Below are 21,038 nucleotides of genomic sequence, written 5' to 3'. Positions count from 1 at the left end.
GAGCCGGGGGGATGCACCGCACCTGAGGGCGCCGGGCAGGTAGGAGGTGACAAGGCGCATCTCCACGGCGGCTGAGAGGCCTGGCCTGTGCACGCTCAGTGGCATCGGAGACGTGGCTTTCCTCTTAATTCTACCCCTGTCCGTCTTCAGCTGGCAACTCCCTGCCCTGCCAGGCAATTAGCTACGATGCCTGGGTCCCTGGGCCACAGCATCACCATGAAACAGTGCAAGGGAACCCTGGTGACCGCGTGGGGCTCACAGGAGGCCACCTCTGAGGGAGCTTTAGAGACTGCCTGGCCGACTGCAGCCTCCCCACGCGGCCATCGGCTGAGAGATGAGAAGGGCGTGGGGGTCAAGGTCACAGGTAGAGCTGCCCTGCTTCGTGAACTCACGCCACGGGCAGAGCCCACCAGGAGCCCCCGCTGGACCCCCTCCCTCCCCTCGGTCTGTCATTAGCCACAGCCGGATGACATGCAGGGCAGAGGGGGAGGGGTCCCTGCAAACCATCTTCTCAAACGTCTATCCTGAGCCTGGAGACCCCACGAGGGCAGGTCCCTTCCACCTCTCTCCTGGGCACCCTCATCCGTGCTCCTCTGCGTGCCTGCCTCACTCAGCCTACCTCCTCCTTGAAGCCTGGGGCCTCGGATCTCAGCCACCAGCCCCCCACCGCAACCACCGGGCCCCACCCCGCCCCCAGCACAGATTGGCCGGGCAGTGGTGGGGTGGGAGAGGGGAGCCCACTGGCCATGGAGTCTGCCTTTGTGGAGCTGCAGTCAAGCTGCAGGGGGCGCTGTGCTAGGCCCTGAGAGATGCCATTTGCAACAAGGCTCCTCGGATATAAAGGACAGAGAGAGGAGATCGACAGATTCATGGCATAAAAATGAAGTCCTAAATGATAAAAAGTTGTTTAAAAAAAAAACCCTAAGAGAATATACAGCTAAAGAGAAATCAACCACTGGATAAAAATGTGACTATGCTGTGCTGTGCTTAGTCGCTCAGCGGTGTCAGACTGGGATCCCGTGAACTGTAGCCCCCGACCCCCCACCCCTTCCCAGCCCCCACCCCCTCCCCACCCCCGAAACCCCTCCCCGCCGGCTCCCCTGCCCATGGGATTCTCCAGGCAAGAACACTGGAGTGGGTTGCCATTTCCTTCTCCAGGGGATCTTCCCATCCCAGGGACTGAACTCACATCTCTCGTGTCTCCTGCATTGGCAGATGGATTCTTTACCACCGAGCCATGTGGGAAACCCCCAAGAGGGAAATCAACACCTGGATAAAAAATGTGACTATGCTAATCGGTTAACATCACACCAACATGCAAAGCATACAGACATCAATTTAAAAAAAAACAAAACAAAACATAAAATCTTAACAAAGTAAAGCAACTACAAATGGGCGATTTACATGGAAATTGCTCACTCTCACTTAGGACTTAAAGAAACAGAAATTAAAAATGAAGTTCCACTTCTCGCCTACCAAACCCTTAACAGGCATGACTTTTGTGTCTGTGAGGCCCATGCTAGCAAGCGTGTGAGTCCCCTTCCCCAGAAGCTCAGCCCTCTGCTCCTCACACTGAAAGCCACAGGGGCTCCAACAGAGACCCCCTGATGTGGACACAAAGATTGAGGCCCAAAGAAGTCCAGCACTTCTGAAACAGTGATATGAACCAGAGTGTCCACCAACACAGAAGTGAGGGCTTCAGCGACTGTGTCTGCAGACGGTGGGACATCGCACAACCATTTAAAATAGCATCTGGGGGATTTCCCTGGTGGTCCAGTGGTTTAGACTCAGTGCTTGGGGTTCGGGTTCGATCCCTAGTCAGGGAACTAATACCCCACGTGCCAGGTGGCACGGCCAGAAAATAAATAAATTAATAATGAAATAAAATGTCTGCAGAGACTTTTACTTAGCAAAGCAGAAACCCTTATGATCATTTTTTTTAAGTAAGATACAAAATTGTATGTAACACAGAAAGTGAAAAGAAAGTGAAAGTTGCTCAGTTATATCCGACTCTTTGCAACCCCATGGACTATACAGTCCATGGAATTCTCCAGGCCAGAATACTGGAGTGGGTAGCCTTTCCCTTCTCCAGGGGATCTCCCCAACCCAGGGATCAAACCCAGGTCTCCCGCATTGCAGGTGGATTCTTTACTAGCTGAGTCACCAGGGAACATGGACCTGTCTTAAAAAACAGAGGGAAAAATGAGCATGTTAAAATGATGACAGAGGCCAACTCTGGCAGTTAAGCCCTGCAGTGATTTTTTTTTTTTCTGTTTCTTTCTATTTGTCTGTGAAATGTGTGTTTCACCCTGTTTCCTAAAATGTCTGTAGAGAATATACTACTTTTGTACAAAGAAAATGAAACAGAGGAAATGGAAGACTGTTCCAGCTGGGGATGAGGGCTGGATGAGGGATGAGGGCTGGGTGAGGGATGAGGGCTGGGTGAGGGAAGAAATACCTGGTGAGTGAGAAAGACAGGGGGTGAGGGGGTTGTTGTTGCACTCTCCTGGCTGAACCCTCGGCCCTGAAGGCCCCAAGTCCCCCATCTGCAGCTGCTCTGGGTCACTGCACAGCCTGAGCAGGGCTCCCAAGAGCTTTCCAACCCAGGTCTGTGGGACCTGAAAGAAGAAAGCGGGCTGGGGCTAGTCAAATAAATGTGTACTCTGCCAACCTTTTTAGAATTTTATCTGGGGGTATAAAAGTGCATTCCTGGGGCTTCCCTGGTGGTCCAGTGGTTGAGAATCCGCTTTCCAATGAAGGGGACACGGGTTCGATCCCTGGTCCGGGAAGATCCCACATGCTGCAGAGCAGTAAGCCACAACTACTGAGCTGGCGCTCTAGAGCCCGTGCTCTGCAACAAGAGAAGTCACGGCAACCTGGAGTCCACACACCACTAGAGAAAGCCCATGCAGCAATGAAGACACCGTGCAAAGAAATAAAGGAGGGAAAAAATTGAAAATATCATCACTTTTAAAAAAAGCACATTCACAACATGCTTAGAAAGCTGCCCTTGGTCCTCTGCCCTCTTCTCTTTCCTTCACGTGGAAGCTTCCAGAATGAGTGTCCCCTCCCCCTACCAGAGCCCCAAGGCTAGGACCTGGACTTAGCATTTCACCACAACGCCCAGCCTGGGCAGCTGGAGCAGCTGCTCATGGAATGGGCTGGCAACCATCCCCGGCCCATGGGCATGGGCCTCACTCACGCTTAAAGCCTCACAATATTTCATGGTATGTATGTTCCATCTGTCATCCAGCCATTCCCCCTACTGAGGACCTTCAGGTTGCTTCCTTTTTTTTTTTTTTTTTTTTTTTTTTAATGTCTACAAGCAAGGCTGTAACCAACACCTGTAAAAGAACAACTATGTATGTTCTTTTCACAGGTTACATGCCCCAAAGTAGAAGAGTTGAGTTCAAAGAAAAATATGAATTTTTCATGTCCATGGATAATGCCTGATGACCCTTCCAAACAGGAGGCAGCAACCCCCACCCCACCCCGCCACCGACCAGTCTCCCACCAGCAACGCATGAGAACGCCCACTCTGCCACTCTCACCAGCATCAAAAGTCATCAGCTCAGTTTCCACTTCTAAAGGGGGAACCCAGTACCTTGCTCTTCAGATCTGCGTTCCCCTGATTACTTTGAGGCTAAGCGTCTTTTCATGGTCATCAACAATTTGCATTTCCTCTTCTCTGAATTGTCCACCTGGTTCTATTCTTTGTCTAATTGTCTTTGGGGTCTTAAAAGTCTTTTCTTAACAATTTAGAGGAGGAAATTTCCTGGAGATCCGGTCGTCGGGGCCCTGTCCTTTCACTGCCGAGGGCCCAGGTTCAATCCTTGGCTGGGGAACTAAGATCCCACAACCCACCAGCGCAACCAAAAAAAAAACAATTAGAGGAATTCTTTGTGTAACAAGCATCTTAACCATTTATCTGGCATATGTTCATGGCAAGCGAATTCTCTTACTGTAGTCTACAAAAATGTAATTAAATCTGTTAATTTTGTAATTGATTATAATATCTGAACGACAACAAATATCCAGAAGACAAGAGCGATACTAAAAACAGCCAAGGGCTATTACTGACAGAAGAATACCAGCTAAGACTTGCAGAAGGAAAGTCCAGATGAGAAAAATCACCACGTGGCAACCCCCACAGGACAGATTCAGGTCACTGATGCGCTGAAAACCACTGAGTGAGAGCCGTTGGGAGCAGTTTATTTCCCAGGTGCAGAAGTCTCACCCCACAGACTGTGAATTACAAAGGGGGAGGCAAGGGGCCTTCAGGATGAGGAGGTCTGGTAATTATCTCTTTAGCATCTCCAAGAACAGAGCCTGACACGCCACAACAGGAGGTATTCCTGTCCAAAGGGTTTAACCTAGATCTCACCAAAGCCCCCCGACCTCACTTCAGGTCATGGGCAGCAAGCGGGGATAAAAGAATAAGTTAAATAACACCAGCTGGCCCCAGCATTTGAATCAGAGCACGGCGTTCTACGAGAAACCTGCCCCAGACTCTTCAAGAGTCTGCATGATGGACGGGTAAGAATGGCCACCATTAAAATGTCTATAATAATAAACGCTGGAGAGGGTGTGGAGAAAAGGAACCCCCCCCCCCCTCCCCGGCAACGGCTGGTGGGAATGCACACCAGTGCAGCCGCTATGGAAAACAGCATGGAGGTTCCTCAAAAAACCAAAAATAAGGGCTGCCATAAGGTCCAGCGATCCCACTCCTGGGAAACTGGGACAAAACTGTGATTCTAGTAGATGCCTGCACCCCTGTGCGCACGGCAGCACTGTGAACAACAGCCCAGTCAGTGCACGTGGGGGGCGGGCTCCGGTGATGAATGGGGAGGCCTGGCGTGCTGCGGCCCACGGGGTCGCAAAGCGCTGGACACGACTGAGCGGCTGAACTGAACTGACACATGGAAACGACCTGAATGCCTGCTGAAAGATGAACGGACAGAGATGCGGGGCTCATGATGGGACACTCGGCAGCCACAAAAAAGAATGCAGTGACACCACGGGCAGCGACATGGGTGGACCTGGAGACTGTCATGCTAAAGCAAAGTCAAGTCAGACAGACAAGTATCGTACGGTATCACGTGTATGTGGAATCTAAGCTATGACACAAACAAAGGTATCTGTGACACAGAAGCAGAATGGACTCAGGCCTGCCAAGGGCGGGGGTGCTGGGGAGGGAGGGCTGGGGGCTGGGACTCAGTAAATTCAAACTATTACGGAGGAAGTACAGTGTTCTGTGCTTCCCTCGTGGCTCAGCTGGTAAAGAATCTGCCTGCAATGCGGGAGACCTGGGTTCAATCCCTGGGTTGGGAAGATCCCCTGGAGCAGGGAAGAGCAACCCACTCCAGTATCCTGGCCTGGAGAATTCCATGGACTGTATAGTCCATGGGGTCGCAAAGAGTCGGACACGACTGAGCGACTTTCACTAAACACTACATATATGTTTACTATATACATACGAACAAGTTCCGTTCCAAGAGCGCCTTCGTAAGTGCAACAAATCTAGCCTAGTGAGTGAGTCAAAGTCGCTAAGTCGTGTCTAACTCTTAGGCGATAATACTGGAGTGGGTAGGCTTTCCCTTCTCCAGGGGATCTTCCTAATCCAGGGATCGAACCCAGGTCTCCTGCATTGCAGGTGGGTTCTTTACCAGCTGAGCCACCAGGGAAGCCCAAGAATACTGGAGTGGGTAGCCTATCCCTTCTCCAGCGGAGCTTCCCAACCCAGGGATTGAACTGGGGTCTCCTGCATTGCAGGCAGATTCTTTACCTACTGAGCTATCAGGGAAACCCACTGTATAGCACAGGGAACTATATTCAGTATTCTGTAATAAACGATAATGGAAAAAGAATGCGTCTAACTGAGTCACTTTGCTGTACAGTAGAAATTAACACAGCATTGTAAATCAACTATACTTCAGTAAACTTTTTAAAAAAGAGTCTGCGTGATAGGGAAAGCATCACAATGGGGCCTGTGCCATCCTGACTTGGGAAAACAAAGAGGTTATATAAGGCATTTCGGGGTTCCTTGAGGACATTGAGTTATGGATGAGCTATCCAGTGATGGTTGAAAGTCCTCGCTTATCTTCTTAGGTATGACCCTGGTGTGAAGTCATGTAGAAAGACTGTCTGTTCATAGGAAATGCCTGCTAGACTGCTTGGGGGACAAGCTCCATTGTGTCCACAACTACTGACCATCACCTCCACCAAAAAAAAATGTGTGAGAGAGACAGAGGGAAAGCAAACAGATAGATGTTAACCATGAATCACTCAAGGTAGCTTATTTTCCAAAATAAAAGGCTCAGGGGGGGAAAAAAATCAGTCGTCTTTCCCTCTATGAGTTCCGGGTTTCCTGTCTGGCTTAAGAGGATCCTCTCATCCCAAGATGAGACAATAGTCTTTTGATTTCCTCCTGTATTTTTCAGAGCTTTTATCTTTTCCACGGTGCAGCGGCGCGTGACGGCTCAGAGCCCGGCATGTGAGACCGGATGTCCTAGGTCCAGATCCTGCCTTTGTCACATCTGTGGGCCTTGGGTCCCTCATCTGCAAGGTGGGGGCGCCAACACCCCAAGGCAGTCTCAGGAATCACCAGCAGGCACGGAGGGGTACACGCAGCGGAAACAGATCTGATGCGCCACCCCTTACTCCAGAAGCTGCCGCTCCCCAGCACCAGAGCAAAAGCTGTCATTCTTACGACGTCTGCTGCACAAAGTGCTGGAGTGTGGGGTGGCACTTGTGAATAGTTTAAAAACACACGACGCCAGCGATTTTCCTAATACGATCACGACTCCGGTAAAACAGTGTCTCCCAGTGCCTCTCACGGCAGCCAGGCACGCCGCAGGGCTCCCCCTCCCACCCGCCTCCCCTGGCATGTGGCGCACTCTCTGAGATATATGATTTATCTTTGGTACCTAACCGTTCCTGCTCAGAAGCAGAGGGACCCCCCCACACAGCCCACTCATGGCTGAGCTGCTCTGGGACCTATAGCCCACTTGCTGCAGAAATCAACTGTACCCTTGATCAAGTTTAGGGGGCACCCTGGAAGGGCTCAGATCGTAAAGAATCTGCCTGCAATGCGGGAGACCTGGGTTTGATTCCTGGGTTGGGAAGATCCCCTGGAGAAGGGAAAGGCTATCCACTCCAGTATTCTGGCCTGGAGAATTCCATGGACTATAGGGGTCACAAAGAATCAGACACGACTGAGCGACTTTCACTCACTGGAAGGGCTTTCCCGGCCCAGACGGTAAAGAATCTGCCAGCCATGCAGGAGATCTGTGTTGGATCCCTGGGTCGGGAAGACCCCCTGGAGAAAGGAATGGCAGCCCACTCCAGTCTTCTTGCCTGAGCAACTCACAACTTTCACTTTTTCACCAGAAGGAAAGGCAATGACAGTGCCCAGGGCACCTGGTTCAGAATTCAGAAGGGCCTCCCCCTCCTGCCCCTCCCGCACCCCACCACCACACACACAGCTCCCAGACCTGGACCGCCCAGCCCCCTCATCCTCCAGGACGCATTTTCCCTTGCAGACAGAGGAAGGACTCTCTCCTGGGTCTCCCGGGCGCCCTGCCCCCTCAGCGAGTCGCTGTTAAGCTGTTTGGACCTGGGTCAGGGTCTCTGTATTGATGTCACTGGTGCCCTCGGCCTGGACTCAACCAGATTGCCCCCCTACCCACCCACACAGGGCCTGTCCGCCCCCCAGCACCTGAGACCCAGATGCTGGCTGGTGTCCCTCCCTTGGTCTCAGGCCCGCTGGTGGTGGGCGAGGGTCACAAAGTGGGCTAGAATGTGACCACCTTCCTGTCCCCACCACCCTCCAGGGCCAGGTGGAAGGACAGCCGCCCCCACACATCTGCGGGGTGTTTAAGGTCTGCGTTGGCCGACGTGCTGAAAAGTAAGACACTGAGCTCTCCACGACCTGGCAGCTCTGACCGAGCTCTGAGCCCTGGAGGAGGAAGGAGAGGACAGAGAACTCCACACGCCGCTGCCATCTTATTCCAGGGGTCACCTGGGGGCCATGCTGGTGCAGGTCGGGCTGGAGCCGGGCGCAGAGCACACGGCCCAGACTCGGCCGCAGGGAGGACAGGCCTGGGAGAGAGAAGCTGGGCCCTGCTACAGACGGCCTCCTCCCAGCCCAGCTCCACCTCAGGCCCCTGACAACCCCTCTCCCCATCCTTGGCTGCTCCAGGCTGCTACAGGTGGTACCGGGCTCCCCGAGAGACCCCCAGGCCCCACAGGGCTCCTGGGCTCTGAACCGAGCAGGGAGGGCCCCGGTCACTGGTCTCTGCTGGGCTGGGGGCCCGAGGCCCGCCTGCCACCAGCTCAGCATCCAGAAGGGAGACAGCAAGTTGGGTGGACACCAGCTTGGGGCCAGCAGGGGCGAGACACGCACGGCTCCAGGCCAAGGGACCAGGTCAGGGGAGTCTTGGGGGACGGGGCGGGGGAGGGGGGCGGAGGACAGACCAGGGCCTTGCACCAGAAAGGAGAGCGATGGAGCTGAAGATAGGCGGCTTTACAGCCCAGCTCTTCACACAAGGAAAGGGCAATAAGTGCCCCTGGAGCCCACTGAGCAGAGTACAGCCCCAGGGCCCCAGCCAGCGGGTGACGGGGACCGGGGAGGGAGGTGAGGTGCCTATAACCACCAGCTCAGGATGGCATGTCCCCTCTGAATGACAGGCTGGGATCAGAGAGCTCTGCAGGGTGACAACCTCTGTCTTCTCTAGGCTGGCTGGAAGGGGACTCGGGAAGGCTTACCCAAGGGCCTCCTGAAGACAGAAGGCTGCCCAGCCCGGCCCATCGGCATGTTCCCTGCTGGCTCCCTGGACAAAGGTTAACAGGGAGCTGGTGCAAGGGAGGTGGTGTTTATTGCTGCAATACAGCCGGATGCTCCTTCCTGGGCGGTTCCACTAGCATCTCATCTCCAAGCTGGAGGGGGAGAAGAGACTGAGGGGGAGGGGGAGGGGAGGGGAGGAGAGGGGGAGGGGAGGGGAGGAGAGGGGGAGGGGAGGGGAGGAGAGGGGGAGGGGAGGGGAGGAGAGGGGGAGGGGAGGGGAGGAGAGGGGGAGGGGAGGAGAGGGGGAGGGGAGGGGAGGGGGTGGGCTCCCTAATCTTAGGGCCCAGAAGTGGCCTGAGAGATTCAACAACCAGGGCTGCAGGCTGAGAGGAGCCTGACTGCTCCACGTGTTTTTCTGAGCATACATGTCTGTTTACGAACTCTCCGCTGTTCTATATAGATGTTACTCAGCACAAAGACAGAACACAGACCAAGAAGGAAAAAGAAGCCTTACAAAAACAGCTCCAGCCTGCGATGCCAGGATGGGGTGAGGGGTACACTGCGGCTTTGCTGGTGACTTGTCCCGGTACCACTACCGGGGGTCACGGCTGAGGGGTCCGTGGCTGGCAGGATCACCCAGCCCGCTTTTGCTCTGTGAGCTGGAAGGAGGCCCCCACCACGACAAGAAAAGAGCTGGGGGCCTCACCCACCCAGCTGTTCCTCAGTGACCTTGAACCCCGCGTAGGTGGCTCCCACTGTCTCTGGCCTGCACCATTGGCTACACAATCAGCACCCTGTCCCCTAAGCAGAGTCCCTGGTGGCTCAGACGGCAAAGAGTCTGCCTGCAATTTGGGAGACCCGGGTTCCACTCTCGGGTCAAGAAGATCCCCTGGAGAAGGAAACAGCAACCCACTCCAATATTCTTGCCTGGAAAATCCAGGGATGGAGGAACCTGGCAGGCTATGGTCCATGAGGTCACAAAGAGTCGGACATGACTGAGCGACTTCACTCTCCCCTAAAAGCCTGCACCTCCCAATCCGCACTTTATTCCATCCAGCCCGAGGCGGATATGCAGAGGTCAGCCAGTCCCTGACTGTGCCATTCATCCGAGCTCTGCACACTGACAGGTTCGCAGGCTGGCATGTCCACTTCCAGTCGGGCCCACCATCACTGCTGGCCCAGCGGCAGATGGGAGAGTCCCTTCCCGCCCCCTCTCTCCCCTCACTCGGGTTCAGGATTGGGTTCAGGATTATCTGGCCGTGATGTGGAGGGGGCGGGCGGGGACATTAAGTAGGGCAGAGCAGCAGCCACGTGGGACTAAACCACCAAACCCAAGTGACGTGAGCCATGCTGGAGCTCGTGGGCAAAACCATCCGCACCAAGACACTGACTCAGAGGAGCCTGGACGTGCTCTCTCCCCAGACACCCACCCTCTCCTCCAGCTTCTTGCCAAAGAGTGGGGCCTGGGCTCGCTCCCCACCTTCCACCTTAGGCAGAACTCGGTGAGTCTCGGTTCCGAAATCTGAGAATTCCCTCGATGGGAACACGTTTCATGCCCCAGCCCCCGCAACGCTGGTTACACTTTCAGGTTTTAAGAAAATCTGCGCTGACAAAAACCCACTGCGAGTTCAGTAACACTTCTAGATGGATTTGTATGCCCCCCATCACTGTGGCCTGAGCAGGTGCGTGGTAAAGAAGTGCTTGCTGACTGAATGAAAACGGCAGGACATACGTGAAGGTCACATTACTTTAAAAAAATGTTTTGAATGTAATACTTCAGGAAGATGAATCCAAAAGGATATACTTCTATATTCAATTTTTCCAACAAAGAGGTATTCTTTCATTATCTGACAGGATAAAATTAGAGCCATTCTTCCAATACCAGAGCCACCAGCGGCTCCTGGGTGTCTGAAATGTGGCCGGTCTAAATGGAGAGGCGCTGAGGGTGTAAAACAGGGGAGCTTGAAGATGTTGTTGAAAAAAGAATGTGAGATGGCTCATGAAATATTTTTATATTAATTGTACATTGAAATGATAATATTTCAGATACAATGGGTTGAATAATACACAGCATTAAAGTTGATTTCCTTTTCCCTTTTGTTTTAAACTTTTTATTTTGTATCGGGGTGCAGCCGATGAACGATGCAGTGACAGTTTCAGGTGAGCAGCGAAGGGACCCAGCCATTCCTACACATGTATCCATTCTTGCCCATCTTTTTACTTTCTCATTATGGCTACCTGAAAATCTGAATTTACACATGACTCACATATGTAATTGGTGCTGAATTAGAGGAAATACACTAATCGACAGGCAAACAGTCAGAGGAAAGCAACGCTGGGTGCCTTGTGACCAGCTGTGGTCCAGGGTCTGCGTCTATCAGCTGGAACCTCAGACAAGATGGGACCAAGCACCCCTGCCCAGCGTCTGCCAAGCTGGACCAACCTACCCCCAACTCTGCTCCCCAGGTTTGCCCACTTGCCCACTTGGGTTCAGGGAGGGTGACTGAGCCACAGCGGCAGGTGATGACCTCACCAAGTCATCGCCCCAGCCCTGCAGAGGCTGGAGCCGCTGTGAACACAGCCGCGGCTGGTCTAAAAACTTCACATGCGTTAACACACTTCATCCTCACAGCAATGAGATGGGTGCTTGTTACCCTCATTTTAGCCACAAGGAAGCCAAGGCACAGAAAGGTTATGGAATTCACCCAAGATCACACAGCTACTAAGTGTTAGGAATCCAAATCCAGGCAGCAGGCTCCATTCTACCGTATCATCTGATGTAAAACGGTCTAGAAGAGTCTGGAAACAATAACCAAGATAAGTGGGGGCTTCGGAGGGGACTGAAAGCCACCAAATCTTTTTCTCACCAAAGGGTCTTCGTTTAGGGCCTGTTTAACCAAAAGAGTCCAAGCGCGTCAACCCCTCCCTGGAAGAGACCACGCGCAGAGGAGGGGCTGGGCCCTCCTACCAGGAGCAGAGCAGGAGCCCCCAGAGTTCCCAGGCTCCCACCCCGCCGCACACACAGACACAGACACAGACACATGCAGAGAGGCCGTGCCTGGGCTCAAATTCCACTCTACCAGCTTGGGCTCCAGGTTCGCAAGCCATCAAAACATCAAATTAAAAGGCAAAAGAGAAATTGCTGTGGGCGGGCGCGCCAACAGTGGCAAGGAGGGGCACTGACAAACAAGAAAGAGAAAGAAAATACACACTACAAACAGGCACGAAAACAGCAAAGGCACATCCCTCTGGGACCACGTGGTGTGGGCTCACTCATCTTGGTGGCCAGGGCCCCAGGAGCGTCAGAGGGCCGCCAGAGAGACCCAGACCGCAGCTCACCTCCAGCAATCAGCAATGTATGCCTGCTCTGAATTCAGAGATTAAAACTGTCCCACACGTATTAAAAGCAGAGACATCATTTTGCCAACAAAGGTCTGTCTAGTCAAAGCTCTGGTTTTTCCAGTAGTCACGTATGGATGTGAGAGTTGAACCATAAAGAAGGTTAAGCACCAAAGAATTGATGCTTTTGAACTGTGGTGCTGGAGAAGACTCTTGAGAGTCCCTTGGACTGCAAGATCAAACCAGCCAATCCTAAAGGAGATCAACCCTGACTATTCATTGGAAGGACTGATGCTGAAGCTCCAATACTTAGGCCACCTGACGCAAAAAGCCAACTCACTGGAAAAGACCCTGATGCTGGGAGAGATTGAGGACACAGAGGGGGCAACAGAGGATGAGATGACTTGATGGCATCACCGATTCAAAGGACATGAGTTTGAGCAAGCTCTGGAAGATAGTGAAGGACAGGGAAACCTGCCATGCTGCAGTCCACGGATTTGCAAAGAGTCAAACACGACTGACAACACGTGTTAAGCAAAAGAGTAACAAACCACGGGGAAGACGAATGAAGGATGTGAACGAAATTCAACAAAATACAGTGATCAAAAAACCATTGCTGAATCTTAACTCTCACTAGTAATCAAATACACACAAAATTCTTTCATCCTTTCTCTTCTCTTTTCAGGTGGAGAGGGTAGGGGCAGGGAACAGGCAGTCTCTGCCCCAGAAAATAGGAAGGGTTTGCCTACGGGGTACTGTGGCACGTGTGGCCAAAGTCCCCAAAAGGTCGTGTGAGCCCAACGGCCCTACCGTTTTCTTCCTTCTGGGAATCTGTCCAAAGGGAATAAACAGATCTAGGCATGTAAAGACCTCAGTGTGCAAAGATCTAGGCACCAGCAGACTTGGCTTGATTGCACAGCCCTGCCCCAGGCACCACGCAGTCTCTCAGATCACCAAGAGCCCGTACTGGGCACTCACTCTGTGCCGGGCAGCGTGCGTCATACGTGGCGCACAGGTAGGCAAGCTTGGAACCTCACACTGAATGGAATCTGTCCTCCATAGAGCAGGAATCCAAGACTGAGATGGCCCACAGGCTAGGACCAGGATCAGGAGGACAGGCCAGGGTGGGGAGCGGGGTTTGGGGGCCTGAGTTCTCACAGCCAGTCAGCTGCAGAACAGGAAGGAGACCCCCAGTCTCCGGATTCCCCGACAGGGAGCTGCCAGACAGGTGCTTGAACACAGAGGCCTTTCATGAATCTGCGGCTCTGGTTTCCCTTCTCCCCAGTGGAGTATTTTCCAGAGTCCCACTTCTGCTATGAAACGGCAATAATATCATTGATCGTGGAGTAATTAGATATAGTAGATAGATATGGGAGAGGAGGCAGATCAGAGATACCCATCAGACAGACAGCAGGTGCCCCGGGGAGGGGTAGGGTGTTTCTACTTCCTTTCACACTGGAATGTGTTCTAACAAGCAGGCGTTATTTTCCCCGTTTAAACATATATTTACATTTTTTAGATGTTCAAATATTTTGGAGTGTTTCCTGACTGAGCATCTTTTCTACCATGTGCAGTATCCATGCTGCTCCCTGAAGGGAGAGCCCCCCTCCAAAAGGCATCATTCAGCTGGGCATACAAGACATCCAGAAGAAAACTACGGCAGGAGAGAAGAGCTCTGAATCGCCCTTAAGTTGTACTCTAAAAGCTTCCAAAGGTGAAACTCCAGGTCAAAAGCTTGCCTGAGAAGCACCCAGCACGGCTGACTGCATGTCAGCCTGGCCCAGCAGAGCTCAATCAGTCCATCCATGTGAGGGGAAGAGCCCCAGGCCTGGAACTGGAAAACCAGGCAGCGTCCCTGGGCGGTCTTGGGGATGTGACTTGGACTGTAGGCTACCAGGCTCCTCCATCCATGGGATTCATCAGGCAAGAATACCAGAGTGGGTTGCCATTTCCTTCTCCAGGGGATCTTCTGGACCCAGGGATCGAACCCAGGGTCTCCCGCATTGCGGGCAGACACTTTACCCTCTGAGCCATCAGGGACGCTCTTCTAAGTCCTAGGCGATCTCATTGCAAAATGGGGATGATATGTGCATACCCGAGAAGACTGCAAGGGACTGCAGAGGCCTCATGACAATCTCCAGCAGGCAGGCGAGGAATGTTCACTGGTGGGACACTGCATAGCCCAAGGTCCACATCCTCAAAGCAGGTGATTCGGGTCACCTCTCCTTCCTGCTTCCATAATCCCAGAGCTTAGCTCCCTGAGCCAAACTAGCTGCCCCGCGCCCTTGGCCTGCATGGTGGAAGCCGGCTAGACGTCAGGAAGAATGCAATTGGTTCAAGAAAACCCCTGTTCTCTGTTTAATCGCATTACCTGCAGAGAATGGGGGCAAGCCAAAGGGTCCTGGGTGGGTATTCAGGCCATGCTGAACAGGCCCCTCTGGTCACAGGGCCCTGGGTTGGCCCCCCTCAGCCTCAGCTCCCCCAGGCTAGGATCTCCTTCTTCCCTCCATTCCTGAGGTTCTGAGATCAGAGGCCCGCTGACAGCGGCTCGGAAGGGCTCATGGCCAAATGCACAGCATGGACACTAAGAGCTCATTCATCCACTTCTCCTGCCTGGTTTCCCTGTGGCCCTGTGCCCTCTGGTCCAGCCGGCACCAAACGGAGAGTTCATTCTCAAATGTGAGTGAGAAGGGAAAGAGTTAATCGCTCAGTTGTGCTTGACTCTTTTTGCGGCCCCCTGGACTGTAGCCCACCAGGCTCCTCTGTCCATAGGGCTTCTCCAGGCAAGAATACTGGAGTGGGTGGCCATTTCCCTCTCCAAGGCATCTTCCCGACCCAGGGATTGAACCCAGGTCTCCAGCATTGCAGGCAGATTCTTTACCATCGGAGGCAGCAGGGAAGCCCCAACCTGCTTTCAGATAACACCTGCCAGACAGCTTCTGCTTCAACCCTCCAGTGACTGCCCATCTCCTGCAGGCTTAAGTGCCACCTTGAGTGGTCTCCTGGAACAAGGTGAGCTGTAAATGAATTCATAAGAGGATTAAATGTTCACAACTCCTGCACCAAGGTCCTCCCCCTGTAGACTCAGTGCTCAGGCACACAGACCAGCCTGTGGCTCCTTGGGCCCCATCTCTTGCTGCCTTTGCACACCTGCTCCCTCTGCACAGAGCATCTCCCAGACCCCGTGCCTGGCATACACATTCAATTAAAGAAGTAAATGGTAGGGACTTCCCTGGCAGTCTAAGTGGTTAAGACTCCAGCTTCCACTGCAGATCCCTGGTGAAGGAACCAAGGTCTCACATGTTACTCAGTGCAGCCAAAAACAAATAAATGCATGAATAAATGGTAGAAGAAAGCTACGGTACATGCCAGCCATGGCGTGTTTAGGAACATGGACTGTCTTCCAAATCTGGCAGAGAGCTGGAATGCAGTGAAAGAGGACTAAATGGTTGGAGGTGAGGGGTGGGGGGCATCTCCAGGCTCCCCCCACCGAGTTCCTGCAGGCTTGGGGGCTTGACAAGCCTTTCCCAGCCTCTCATCTTTGCCCTGCTTTTCTTAAAACTTGGGCTTTACTCTTGCCACTCCCAGTCCCCGCTCTGGGATCTGCTAAGGGCTGATCCATTCACCTTCAGTGTCCAGAGTGCTGGCTCAGCCCCCGCCCTCCCCTCCTGCTCTCCGCAGTGCTAGATGCAACTGGGCCACATTGCAGGAGCTAATACACGTATCTGGAACAAATGCAGCTTTCCCTGGCCCCTGGCACCCACACTGATATCCTCTTTTTGAGAATTCCTAGAGCTCTTTTGTGCAAAGTCCTCAATAACCAGTCCCCCACGAGGCACGCATTCCCCAAAGCAGCTAATTACCACAATGGCCCAGGGGACGTTACACACCCTGGGCCCCCATCCCAAACCCACCAAGTGAGATCTCTTGGAGGCAGCAAGCCCCGCGGGCATGTGTTATCAGCAGGTTGGGGAATGCCTATCCCCAGGAACAGGAGAAGGGAATCAGCTCAGGACAGAGCTTTTCTGTCTCCAGAATGGACCCAGTGCTTCTCTCCACATCACAAGGCTGTTGCTGGGATCTGGTCACAGGACAGGAAACAACAAGGGACAAAATCTACAGCTCTGGGGAGACTTGCAGCTGCAGAAGCTCTGACCACCCTGTCCACAGTTCTGGGCCACCTTCTCCCCTTGGCCTGGATTTGAACTAGGAACACCAGCACCTCTTTTTATCTGAGTCCCTTTAGAATGTTACCAAGCCCGGAGCCCATGGAGGTAAGGTGGACAATGCCTCAGTGAGTGAGGGGTAACAGGACAGCCATGTGTCACCCCGACCAAGGAATTTCACTGCTTAAAAGCCCCTGGAGGAAGGCAGGCCTGGACCCAGCAGAGGCCAGGCTCCTCACTCCCTCCCTCTTCATGGTGGCCTAGCAGCTTGAGGACTGGGGCAATCCTGGGGGCCACTCCCAAAGCCAGGTCTCCAGCAGGATCACACTCCTGGGCACCGGCTCAGCAGCTGGAGGCTCCACTTTCCTGAAGTTTTATTTTATAATAGGGGTTTCCCTAGGTGGCTCAGATGGTAAAGAATCTGCCTCCAAGGCAGGAGAGCCGGGGTCCATCCCTGGGCTGGGAAGATCCTCTGGAGAAGGGAATGGCCACCTACTCCAGTATTCTGGCCTGGAGAATCCCATGGGCAGAGGAGCCTGGCGGGCAACAGTCCATGGGGTCGCCAAGAGTCGGACATGACTGTGCGACGAACCCTTTTTTTCACACTGTAGACAAGTTACATTGATAAAACATGCTTTTAAACTAAAATAAGTTAAAACATCTCAAAAAAAAAAAAAAAAACAACAAAACTTGCAGGAACACCAAGGGCCATAGGAACAAGTTACCCAGTTGGCGAGTAGCTGCCAGGACCACAGTCTGATTCCTGGCCGTGTGTCACACCGGCAGACCTCCCTGAGCTCAGGGCTACTCAGGGACAAGCCTGCCTTCCCAGGCCACCTGTGGGGACCCCAGGGCGGCCTTTCCCAACAGCTCATCCCAGCTCCCGGCTCACGTGGCCCAGCACGCCTGGATCCCGTGCACCTAGGCTGTCCCCATCTGGACCAAGATCCTCTGTGGCCCTCTTTCTAGGACACAGGGCACACCATCAGGTCCCCCACTCCTCCGAGCCTCGGTGCCCCCACCAGGGTGGCGAGGGTGGCTCAGAGGCTCCGCAGGTGGTGACCTGTCTCCCTCTCCATCCTGGCTCTTGATGATACCCTCATACATTCCGTAAGGCCTAATAGCGGACAGGTTCTCTCTTTCCTTGCCTTTGGAGGGAAAAGGAACTCCCTCCCTCCAGATCCTGTCCTGAAACACAGGAAAGCTCAGAGTTCCTCTGCTTCTTCCTGCCCTGGCCACAGGGTTCAGAGGGGCTGAGAGAGGGCAGGAGGACAGGGTGCCACAGAGCCCTCTCAGTCCCAAAGGGACCCCTGGCCACACCTCCCTGGTCACCTCCAGGGTTGGGATGAACACCCTTCACCAAAGCACCACCGAGTGAGGCTTACTCCACACGAGGGAAATGTCATCCCTTGCCACTAAGAGGCCCATGTCTAGTAAACATAGGGTCGGCCTCCCGGGTGATGGATGTGTTTATGTAACAGCCTCTCGACCCAGGTCTGCAGGGGCTCTGGCAGAGGGTTGGTGGGGGGCTCGGGTCAGGCTCACAGGGTGAGCAGGGAAACGCCCCGCCTGTGAAGCTGCCCCCCACCCCGCCCTCCGCTGGGGAGGCGGGGATGCTGTCTGCAGGACAGCGGCAATATGGTTTGGCAGATGGCAAAAAGAAGGATATAGGGCAGAAATCGGAGAAGGAGTTTTCTGGGCTTTTTTTTTTCTTTTTGATGCCTGCCTACAGTGGAAAAGCTAGGGCGACATAAGTGGGAAAGCAGGGGTGAGGTGGAGAATCAAGATGGGTTCCAGGAGAGACGTTGGCCAAAAAAAAACGGGGGGGGCTATGGGGGGGGGGGGAAACGGAGGAAAGCGGGAGGCGGCCTCGCCAAGAAAGAGCAGGGAAGTAGAGACCAGGAGAGCTGGGAACGGATGTGTGAGGAGCAGCTGGGCCTGGTGACAATGAGACACCAGGTCCCAGAATCCGAGATGGTGACACGGAGCTTCCAGGCGTGGCAGACGGAACACGGGGTACTTCCAAACCACAGTGGGGAAGTTGGTCACGGGGGTGGGCTCTAGAGGGGGAAATTCTGCCTGTCGTGTTGGATTCAGGACGGGGGTGAACACCCAAGCGTGGCCCAGGAACACTGGCTTGCACATCATAGAAGATGCTTGGCCAGAGACCTTCTGAGCTGGGGAGCGGGGGTGGGCGATTGCTGTTAAGGAATCGGAAGTTAGAGGCGGCGTCCAGCTGAGACTCCTGCCTCTCCCTGCTTGGCCTGCCTTCCTCCACACCTCCCACCAAGCCTCTTCCCCCTCCAAAAGGGCCTGTGGGGGGGCGGGGGGTGGGTGAGGGAGGCATCTGGGCACTGAAGGAACTTACTTCCTCCGGGGGAAAGAGGGAAGCCACAGGGAATGGCGGCTCTCCCCGCCCCACCTCTTCAGACCAAGGAGGAAAAATTGGTCATCTCCTCTCTTTTGGGGGCCCCTGGCTCACACAGATGCCACCTCCTGTTCCCCAGCCACACCGATGATTCAGGCCATTTACTCAGATCCAAGCTAATGAGTTTTTTTTCTGTCATCTAATTAGTTCACAGTGAACTCAGCCTGGAGAGGGATGAGCAAGGGCTGGGCAAGGGACAGGAAGAAGTCAGAGGGGACCATGTCAAGAACAGAGCAGGACTCCAGCTCTAAATGAGGTCCCCTACCCCCCCCAAAAGCCCAACAACTCCTTCCTCAGCCGTGGGGACCCCTAAAAGCAGACAGGGGTTGTTTAGGGGAAGGACACTCCACCCCAGAGCCTCAAACAAAGAAAGATGCCAGTGGGGCCCTCCTGTGAGGCCCCAGTAGTGGACAGGCCCCTTCCCATCAACTCCAGGTCCTCAGCAAAAGGCCCTGCCTTTTCCTGGCATTTCTGAACCCACCACCTGCTGGGGGGTGACCGCCTTCAAAGGGAAAGGAGAGGGAGGAGGAAGCAGATGGCCCAGGCCCAGGTCCATCTGCCCCACCGGCGCTCAAAGGTCACCATGCTGCCTAAGAGGTGGGGGCCTGCTGATGCTGCCTGTCCCCACTACACCAGGGGTCCTGGCACATCTGCCAGCAGCGTGCCCCCACTTCCTCTGCCCCTCAGCTGCCAAGTCCAGGCCTGAGAGCCTAGAGAAAGGAGCGCTGGGTAACTAAGTGGCCCATGGTTCCAGTTTCCAACACCTGGCACCCGAGTCCCTGGAGGTCGGTCAGGGCCCAGGAGCCCCCAGCTCGCCTCTGGAGCCTCTCCCTGGAGAGCAGAGGCAGGTGTCCGGCGCGCGTTGGACACAGCGAAGGCGACACTGGCTCGGCCGAGGCCTCTCACGCGGCCCCCGGTGCCCCAGCCCCGCGCCAGGCCTGCCCCGCTCCCGGCCGCCGCGGCGTGCGGGGTGTGCATCGGCAGAGAGGGCCTCGGGGAGCGCCACCCTCCGGGGCCCGCGGGCGCCGGGCCCGGGAACGCTGCCATCCACTAACGGCAGGCTCCGATTCACCGCTGCGAGGCGGGCAGGGCCGGGGCGGCAGCTGAGACGCCTCTCCGGCAGCGGCCCCACCTCCTGGCCCGCCGAGGCCCTCCGCCGCGCCCACCCTCCTGGGCCATGCCCGACCAGACCGGGCCCCAGGGCCCCGGAACCTCCGCGGCTCCCAGCACACCCGTTCCCGCAGCGACGCCACCCTCACAGCCTGGAGCACGCAGATCAGAAAACGTGTCCCCCGGCACGGGACCTGCCCCCCAGCCCCAAAGTGTCGCCAGCCGAGAAATGGCGAAGCCTGGCCGCCGGCTCTGCAGCGCCAGCGATCGGCAAACCGCGTGACCCGACTTCAGGCGCGCGAGGACCCCCAGACCGGGAAAGCGTGGCCGGAACGGGCCAGCGGGGCCGGAGAGGCCACCGCGCCCCGGCTCCCGCAGCCCCCGGCTCCGCTCACCCTCGATGGAGATGACGTGCTCCCGGATCTGATTCTGCAGCGCCAGGTCCTCGATGCGCTCGATCAGGTCGTAGATGGCGTAGATATTGGGATGCACGGACTCGAAGCGCTGGATCTCGGCCCGGATGGCCGCTGAGTTGGAGAGTGCGAACTGCTGGGGGGGCCCGCCGGCCAGCTGCTGCGAGGGGCCGCCGCCGCCCCCGGCCCCCGGCCCTGCGCCGCCGAACTGCCCGCCGCCCCCCGCGCCGCCGCCGCCGCTGCCTCCCGGCGCCGCCAGGCTCGGCTGCTGCTGCGGGCTCTGTCCCCCGCCCGCCTGGAAGTTCATGGCTCCGGAGCCGCGGGGCCCGAGGCGGGCCCGGCCGGGGCCGGGGCGGCGCTGCGGCGGCGGCGGCGGCGGGCGGGCGCGCGGGGCTGGGGCCGGGACTACGGAGCGGGCGGCGCGGGGCTAGTGCATGGGGCCGAGGGCTGGGGGCAGAGGCCAGGAGGCGCCGCCGCGCACGCTGGGGCCGCTGCTGCCGGGCGCTCCCCGGCGCCGCGATCCTGCTGCCTGGAAGCCGCCTCCAGCGGCAACAACAACGGGACCGGGAGCGCGCGGCCCGGGCCCTCCCCCCCGCGTCATGCGCACGCACCACCGCCCCCGCCGGCTCCGGCACACGCAGCCTGAGCCCCCCTCCCCGCCGCCCCCGCCTCTCCAGCGCGCGGGCCCCAACGCCCCCGCCCCTCGCTAGCTTGCTGGCGAAGCAGCCTCCACCCCCGAGTCGCGCGCTCGGCCCCGGCGGCCGGCCCCTCCCACCCAGCCTGGGCCCTTCCGCCTC

At 55.6% G+C, this 21,038-nt stretch overlaps 1 protein-coding gene across 4 annotated transcripts in view; it reads right to left on the bottom strand.

Moving 5' to 3' along the window:
• AGAP3 (ArfGAP with GTPase domain, ankyrin repeat and PH domain 3) overlaps nt 1–20,563 on the bottom strand; it is a 56,499-nt gene extending 35,936 nt beyond the window's left edge. For all 4 annotated transcript variants that reach the window (XM_025291820.2, XM_025291823.2, XM_025291827.1 and 1 more), the window contains exon 1: nt 20,224–20,563. In XM_025291820.2, coding sequence (XP_025147605.1) covers nt 20,224–20,548 — 325 coding nt within the window. In that variant the 5' untranslated portion in view covers nt 20,549–20,563. The remainder of the gene's footprint in view (nt 1–20,223) is intronic.
• Between the last annotated feature and the right edge of the window lie 475 nt (nt 20,564–21,038).

Source organism: Bubalus bubalis, chromosome 8 (assembly GCF_019923935.1).
Source record: "Bubalus bubalis isolate 160015118507 breed Murrah chromosome 8, NDDB_SH_1, whole genome shotgun sequence".
Classification (NCBI taxonomy): Eukaryota; Metazoa; Chordata; class Mammalia; order Artiodactyla; family Bovidae; genus Bubalus; species Bubalus bubalis.
The sequence above is the reverse complement of the archived record's forward strand: the minus strand, read 5'-3'. Positions and strand labels throughout refer to the sequence as shown.